The sequence below is a fragment of the Suncus etruscus genome, chromosome 2 (genome assembly GCF_024139225.1).
Source record: "Suncus etruscus isolate mSunEtr1 chromosome 2, mSunEtr1.pri.cur, whole genome shotgun sequence".
NCBI classification, from domain to species: Eukaryota; Metazoa; Chordata; class Mammalia; order Eulipotyphla; family Soricidae; genus Suncus; species Suncus etruscus.
In genome coordinates, this window is record NC_064849.1 from 65189234 (window position 1) to 65198139 (window position 8906).

General features: G+C 39.7%; 1 protein-coding gene across 1 annotated transcript; it reads right to left on the reverse strand.

Annotated features, from left to right (window-relative positions):
• Positions 1-3064: 3064 nt before the first annotated feature.
• LOC126001716 (tumor suppressor candidate 2-like) lies at positions 3065-3854 on the reverse strand. Its single transcript, XM_049768969.1, is given in 3 exon segments — positions 3065-3185; positions 3464-3755; positions 3758-3854. Coding segments are annotated over 3 exon segments (510 nt in total).
• Between the last annotated feature and the right edge of the window lie 5052 nt (positions 3855-8906).

An 8906-nucleotide genomic window follows, 5' to 3' on the forward strand; every position in this document is an offset into this window, starting at 1 on the left:
AAGAAAATGAGGTACCTAGAGATGGGATATAAATAAAGACACATATGTAGGTAAATGAATTCAGTGGCTTTCTATTTTTTTTTTTTTGCAGCACACATGTTAATAGCAGTTGCTATAAAGAGAAAAACTATAAGGAAAATCTAATTTTACTTTGATTTTTTAAATAATTAATTTGGGAGGGGGATAGGCCCATACCTGAAGGTGTTCAGGGCTTACTCTGGCTCTGTGCTTAGGGATCACTCCTGGTGGTGCTTAAGGGACCACATATGGTGCTGAGGATCAAACAGGGGTCAAAATATGTGCAGGACAAATAAATTATCCCCTGTACTATATCTCTTTGGCCAAAAAAGATTTTATTTTTTATTGTAATCTTACTGCTCTCTGAGTTTTTTTTTTTTTTTTTTTTCGAGGGGATTTGGTCATAGGACTGAACTAAATACATAAATTCAGTAACTGGTCTGGGCAAGTCCCTTGATCCCATTTTATACTTCCATTTGCTTTCCTTCTCTTTTAGGAAATTATTCTGTTCGGTGTTCGTGCTGTTAGCTATATGTGTTATAAGATGTCTAATAAAATTGGCTATTAAGTCTGGTGCATCAATTTTTGTAAGTGACTTGTGCTTTGTCTTATATTTTTCCTTCTAATTTTATGCAGGATAATGCACATTGCTCCAGTATGTGTAGATGTTTCTGATTTTTGTATGGTTCACCACATTTTCCCATTAACTTTTTTTTTGGGGGGGGAGGAGGCATACAAATTTCCTCAAATTCCTGAAACTACAATTAAATTGAATAAACATTCTCATTAGCATTCTTTTTTTGTTTTGTTTCATTTTTTGTTTTGTTTTTGGCCTCACCCGGTGATGCTTAGGGGTTACTTTTGGCTATGTGCTCAGAAATCGCTCTTGGCGAGGGGAACCATATGTGATGCTGGGGACTGAACCCAGGTTCGTCCTTGTCCTGGGTCAGCCGCATGCAAGACAAATGCCCTATCACTGTTCAGGCCCCTCATTAGCATTATTATGAAAACTGAAATTAAAATGTATTGATTTACCTTTGGTTTACATTTTATACAATATATACAGCATATACTGGGAATAAAGCTTCACTCCTCTTGCTGTGTGCATATGAGCCTCACCATCACCAAAGTTTTAATGCCAGTAAATGTGAATATTTGTTTAAGAAATGAATCTAAAAGTGGGGCTTGCTGGTCATGAAATACAATGATATATTCTTTTATTTTCCTTTTCTTTTTTTCTTTGTTTTTTTTGGGCCACACCTGGTTATGCTCAAGTAGTTACTCCTGGCTATGCTCTCAAAAATTGCTCCTGGATTTGGGGGACCATATGGATGCCAGGGGATCAAACTGAAGTCCATTCTAGGTCTATGCGTGCAAGGCAAATGCCCTTCCGCTACGCCACAGCTCCGGCCCCTACAATGTTATAGTCTTAAGAATTCCTGAATGAGCGGCCGGTGAGGTGGCGCTAGAGGTAAGGTGTCTGCCTTGCAAGCGCTAGCCAAGGAAGGACCATAGTTCGAACCCCCAGCGTCCCATATGGTCCCCCCAAGCCAGGTGCAATTTCTGAGTGCTTAGCCAGGAGTAACCCCTGAGCATCAAACGGGTGTGGCCAAAAAAAAAAAAAAAAAGAATTCCTGATTGTCCTCCAGAGAATTAATCCAAGTCTACACTCTCACTAAGAAAGCAAGAAGACTCCTCTACTCCCATATCCTTGCCAATAGTTGGCATTTTCCAGTTTTTATAACTTTGCAACTTTTTTTTTTATAACTTTAATAGAATAAAACCTCCTTAAAAATTTGCATTGCCATTAAATGATGACTTTGGACCTCTTTCCAGATGCTTACCAGTCTTCCTGGTTTTCTTTTCTGTAAATTGCTTTTACATTTATCTATGTTTTTCTTTTGGGACTTCTGTATTTTCTTTTTTCTTTTTCTTTTTCTTCTTTTTTGCCACACCCGTTTGATGCTCAGGGGTTACTCCTGGCTAAGCACTCAGAAATTACCCCTGGCTTGGGGGGGGGGGGGGGACCATATGGGACGCTGGGGGATCGAACCGCGGTCCTTTCTTGTCTAGCGCTTGCAAGGCAGATGCCTTACCTTTAGTGCCACCTCACCGGCCCTGGGACTTCTGTTTTTAAAATCTTTTTTTTTAGGGAATTTTGATTTATGAGATTAAGTATTGCTATATTTTAGGCATACAAAAATTATCATACCACACCCACTACCAAACTACCATTATTCTTTCACCACAATCCAATAGGAACCCACTTCCTGTCCCACATTTTTTGGGGGGTAGCATAGAAGATTTGGACCCCACTTCTCTATGCTTAGGGTTCTCTTCTGACTCTTTTTCTTTTTTAAAGTTGTCATCCCTAGGTACTTGATGTGTTTGAACACTATTTTGATCTCTTTCTCTGATATATGCATAATTTGATGTATAGGAATGTGACTGATTTTTTGTGTTTTGATTTTGTATGTGGCTACTTTGCTGTATTGGTTTATTATTTTTTCAGGGTTTACAAATCATTTTATTAAAACAACATAAAACACAACAGTCTTCCTAAACTGAGGGTCAATCTTCCCAAGCCATTTCCCACACTCCTGAAGCACAGAGTTGCACAATAAGGAAATTTTAAAAAAACGTTTTTTCAATGTAGAAATTAGACTCTGCCTCAACAACATTACAGGCTAGACTATTTACAAACTTTCACATTTGAAGTATTCCTTTTAGGCTTGTTCTTTCGTTTCTGTCCTTACTCAGGGACTGCAGAACTTTTCATTGATCCTGAAGGGGTGGGGAGACTAAAGGGGTGTGTGTGTGGACTCCTCAGTGTAACTGGCATCAACCTTAGGGTGCTTTCTCTCATCACAGGGTGGTAGAGGATCTCCTGCCAATTGGGGAAGACCCCTCTTTTGGATGGGGTGGGGAGAGTTGGTGCAAAGTGGGTCAGACTAGATGGGGTGGGGCAGTGCTCCATAGGAACAGGTATCCACAGCCCTGTCCCGGGTGAGAAGAAAAGTCTATTTCACAACAGTGTCTACTCCTCTTACAGCCAGTCCACTGTCTGCCCATCTGGAGGTGGGAACAGGCAGGCAGGCACAACCAGGCTTGCACTGCCTCCAGCATCCAACACAGAAGGAATCGAGGTAGCAAACGGCTGAAACGCTCTGACAAAGGAGGAAGGAAAAGCAAGGGAAAGGAAGTTCCCACTTGTGTACAGCTCCCACAGTCCAGAGACTGGGAGAAGGCAGACCTTGCTTGTAAAGTGCTGTTGCCCCTTGCCGGGCTAGACCCTAGGCAAGTTTGGAAGAAAGTAAGCTATACTTGGGCCCAGGAACCAGGTATTTTCCTCCAGCACTGCCATGCTCCTTGCAGGGATTGCTGGGGAAGGTGAGCTGGTAATTCCACCAGTAGCCCAGGCCAGCCACCTCTTGTCTGCACATACGTATGCCAACACCCAACCAACACTGCAGGCCCATTCCATTCATAGCTGAGGGTTCCAGGCCAATGGAGTTTAGATAGGGTTGTGGCCCCAGTAGGATCCTCGGTGGAGGCCACACACGAGCCTGGGTTTTGAGGAATCAAGTTCTTATGCACTCGCCTCAGCTTGGCCTTCTGCTCATTCTTGGTGATGATTGTCTCTTCATAGAACTCGTGAGCCAAATCTCCATCCTCGTCATAAAATATGGAGCCGCAGCACGTGAAGATATACGGGGGCACTACGGGGGGTGCTGTCACACCAAAGCCTGCACCGTGCCCGCCTCCTCCGGGCTGCTGCCCTCGGCTGCCAAAGTAAAGGGCCACTGACCCCAAGCCTTGGAGCCGCTGGCGCCCATATTAGGGCTGCCGGCACATGGCGGGGGTGGGGTGGGGTGGGGTGGGCAGCTGCAGCATCGGCTCTGCTGGGCTGTGCTCAGCTCTGCTCCACTAGCATGTCTATTGGTTTATTATTTTTAAGAGCTTTTTGGGTGAAATATTTTAGGGTCTTCAATGTATTTTATCATGTCTTCTTCAAATAGAGTTAATTTGACTTTCTCTTTTCCAATTCGGACACCTTTGATTTACTTTTCTTTCTTTTTTAATTCATTTATCTATTTATTTAGTTTTTTGATTTCTTTGTTTTGGTTTGAATATTGAAGTTGTCTCCAATTTTTTCTTTTTTTTTGTTTTTACTTTTTTAAAAATATTTTTTATTTAAACACCTAGGTTACAAATATGGATGTGGTTGGGTTTCAGTCATATAAGATGACACACCCACACCACCAGTATAACATTCCCATCACCAATGACCCATATATCCCTCCTCCACTCCCCAGCCCTACCTGTACTCTAGACAGGCTTTCTATTTCCCTCATATATTCTCATTGTTAGGACAGTTCGCAATGTAGTTATTTCTCTACTTAAACTCATCACTCTTTGTTGTGAGGTTCATGAGGTGGGCTGTAACGTCCAGCCCTCCTCTCATTTGTCTCTGAAAATTGTTGAGAAATGTCTTTCATTTTTCTTAAAACCCATAATGAGTGAGACCATTATCCGTCTTTCTCTTTCTCTCTGACTTATTTCACTCAGAATAATAGATTCCATGTACATCTATGTATAGGAAAATTTCATGACTTCATCTCTCCTGACGGCTGCATAATATTCCATTGTGTATATGTATCACAGTTTCTTTTGCCATTCATCTGTTGAAGGGCATCTTGGTTGTTTCCAGAGTCTTGCTAGGGTAAATAGTACTGCAATAAATATAGGTGTAAGGAAGGGGGTTTTGTATTTTTGTATTCCTATTTTTGTATTTTGTATTGTATTTTTGTGTTCCTAGGGTATATTCCTAGGAGTGGTATAGCTGGATGGTATAGGAGCTCAATTTCCAGTTTTTGAAGAAATCTCCATATCGCTCTCCAGAAAGGTTGAACTAGTTGGCATCCCACGAGCAGTGGATAAAAATTCCTGTCTCACCGCATTCCTGCCAACACTGCTTGTTCTCATTCTTTGTGATGTGTGCCAATCTCTGTGGTGTGAGGTGGTACCTCATAGTTGTTTTGATTTGCATCTCCCTGATGATTAGTGATGTGGAGCATTTTTTCATTTGCCTTTTGGCCGTTTGTATTTCTTTTTTATCAAAGTGTCTGTCCATTTTTTTCTCCCCATTTTTTGATGGGATTAGATGTTTTTTTCTTGTAGAGTTCTGTCAGTGCCCTGTATATTTTGGATATTAGCCCCTTATCTGATGGTTATTGGGTGAATAGTTTCTCCCAATCAGCGGGTGGCTCTTGTATCCTGGGCACTATTTCCTTTGAGGTGCAGAGGCTTCTCAGCTTAATATATTCCATCTGTTAATCTCTGCTTTCACTTGCTTGGAGAGTTCAATTTCCTCCTTGAAGATGCCTTTAGTCTCAATGTCATGGATTGTTATACCTATGTGTTGTTCTATATACCTTATGGTTTCAGGTCTGATATCGAGGTCTTTAATCCATTTGGATTTTACCTTCGTATATGATGTTAGCTGGGGGTCTAAGTTCGTTTTTTTGCAAGTGCTAGCCAATTGTGCCAACACCACTTGTTGAAGAGGCTTTCTTTGCTCCATTTAGGACTTCTTGCTCCTTTATCAAAAATTAGATGATTGTATGTCTGGGGAACATTCTCAGAGTACTCAAGTCTATTCCACTAATCTGAGGTTCTGTCTTTGTTCCAATACCATGCTGTTTTGATAACTATTGCTTTGTAATACAGTTTCAAGTTGGGGAAAGTAATGCCTACCATATTCTTTTTCCCAATAAGTGCTTTGGCTATTCAAGGGTATTTATTGTTCCAAATAAATTTCAAAAGTGCCTGATCCACTTCTTTGAAGAATGTCGTGGGTATCTTTAGAGGGACTGCATTAAATCTGTACAATGCTTTGGGAAGCATTGCCATTTTAATGATGTTAATCCTGCCAATCCATGAGCAGGGTATGTGTTTCCATATCCGTGTGTCCTCTCTTATTTCTTGGAGCAGAATTTTATAGTTTTCTTTGTATAGGTTATTCACATCTTTAGTCAAGTTGACTCCAAGATATTTGAGTTTGTGTGGTACTAATGTGAATGGGGTTGTTTTCTTAATGTCCATTTCTTCCCTATTATTGAATTAAGAAAAGAAAGGCCATTGGTTTTTGTGTGTTAATTTTGTAGCCTGCCACCTTGCTATATGAGTCTATTGTTTCTAGAAGCTTTTTGGTAGAGTCTTTAGGGTTTTCTAAGCAGAGTATCATCTCATCTGCAAACAGTGAGAGCTTGGCTTCTTTCTTTCTTATCTGGATACCCTTTATATCTTTTCTTGCCTGATCGCTATAGCAAGGACTTCCAGTGCTATGTTGAATAGGAGTGGTGAGAGAGGACAGCCTTGCCTTGTGCCAGAATTAAGAGGGAAGGCTTTTAGTTTTTCTCCATTGAGGATAATATTTGCCACTGGCTTGTGGTAAATGGCCTTAACTATATGGAGAAAGGTTCCTTCCATTCCCATCTTGCTGAGAGTTTTGATCAAGAATGGGTGTTGGACCTTATCAAATGCTTTCTCTGTGTCTATTGATATGATCATGTAATTTTTATTTTTCTTGTTGTTGATGTTGTGTATTATGTTGATAGATTTACAGATGTTAAACCATCCTTGCAATTCTGAGATGAAACCTACTTGATCATAATGAATGATCTTCTTGATGAGGCATTGGATCTTATTTGCCAGGATTTTGTTGAGGATCTTTGCATCTGTGTTCATCAGGGATATTGGTCTGTAATTTTCTTTTTTTGGTAGCATCTTTGTCTGGTTTAGGTATCAGAATGATGTTGGATTCATAAAAGCTATTTGGAAGTGTTCCCGTTTTTTCGATTTCATGAAAAAGTCTTGCCATGATTGGTAGTAGTTCCTCTTGGAAAGTTTGAAAGAATTCATTAGTGAATCCATCTGGGCCCGGGCTTTTGTTTTTGGGCAGGCTTTTGATTACTGTTTTAATTTCATCAATAGTGATGGGGTTGTTTAGATATGCTACATCCTCTTTATTCAACCGTGGGAGGTAATAAGAGTCCAAGAATTTATCTATTACTTCCAGGTTCTTATTTTTAGTGGCATAGAGTTTCTCAAAGTAGTTTCTGATTACCCTTTGAATCTCTGCAATATCGGTAGTGATCTCCCCTTTTTCATTTCTAATACGAGTTATCAAGTTTTTTTTCTCTCTCTCTTTCTTTGTTAGTTTTGCTAATGGTTTATTAATCTTGTTTATTTTTTCGAAGAACCAACTTCTGCTTTCGGATTGTTTTTTGGGTTTCCACTTCGTTGATTTCTGCTCTCAGCTTTGTTATTTCCTTCTGTTTTCCTATTTTTGGGTCCTTTTGTTGAGCACTTTCTAATTCTATGAGCTGGTCATTAAGCTATTCAGGTAGGCCCCTTCTTCCTTCCTGATGTGTGCTTGCAAAGCTATAAACTTTCCTCTCAGTACTGCTTTTGCTGTGCTCCATAAGTTCTGATAGTTTGTGTCTTTATTATCATATGTTTCCAGGAAATTTTTGATTTCCTCTTTAATTTCATCTTGGGCCCACTGGTTATTCAGTACGAGACTGTTTAACTTCTAGGTGTTAACATTTTTCTTCTGTGTCCCTTTGGAATTCACATATAATTTCAGAGTCTTGTGGTCAGCGAAGGTAGCCTGCAAAATTTCTATCCTCTTGATATTATGGAGGTATGTTTTATGTGCCAACATGTAGTCTATCCTGGAGAATGTCCCATGTACATTGGAGAAAAATGTGTATCCAGGTTTCTGGGGGTGGGGTGTCCTATATATATTTACTAGGCCTCTTTCTTCCTTTTCTCTTCTCAGGTCTAGTATATTCTTGTTGGGTCGGTCTGATTGACCTATCCAGTGTTGACAAAGCCGTGTTGAGGTTCCCCACAATTATTGTGTTGTTATTGATATTATTTTTCAGATTTGTCAACAATTGTATTAAATATTTTGCTGGTGCATATGTTTAGGAGAGTGATCTTTTCCTGTTGGACATATCCCTTGATTAATACAAAATGTCCATCTTTGCCCCTGAGTATAAAGTTTGCATCATCTGATATTAGTATTGCCACTTTAGTTTTTTTATGGGTGTTGTTTGTTTGGATAATTTTCCTCCAGGCTTTTATTTTGAATCCATGTTTGTTCTGACTATTCAGGTGCATTTCTTGTAGGCAGTAGAAGGTTGGATTGAGTTTTTGATCCATTTAGCCACTCTGTGTCTCTTAACTGGTGCATTCAGTCCATTGACATTGAGAGAAAGAGTTGTCCTGGGATTTAATGCCATCTTTATATCAAAATTTGGTGTTTCTTTTGGTTAGACTTGTCTTAAAGTAGGTCTTTCATTTTTTTCTCTTAAGACTGATTTTGAGTCTGTAAAGTTTCTGAGCTGTTGTTTGTCTGTGAAACCATATATTCTTTCTTTAAACCTGAAAGTGAGTTTTGCTGGGTGCAGTATTCTAGGCGAAGCATTTATTTCATTGTTTCTGGTGACAGGTCTGCTGTAAATCTCAAGGATGTTCCCTTGAATGTAATTTTCCTTTTAGATCTTGCTGCTTTCAGAATTCTCTCTATCTGTGGGATTCATCATTGTGACTAGGACGTGTCTTGGGGTATTTTTTCTGGGGTCTCTTTTGGTTGGTACTCTTCGGGCATGCAGAAGTTGATTGCATATATTCTTTAGCTCTGGAAGTTTCTCTTTAATGATGTTCTTGACTGTTGATTCTTCCTGGAAATTTTCTTCCTGGGTCTCTGAGACTCCAATGATTCTTAAGTTGTTTTCTGTTGAGCTTATCATAGACTTCTATTTTCATCTGTTTACATTCTTTGACTAATTTTTCCATTGTCTGTTCATTTGCTTTAA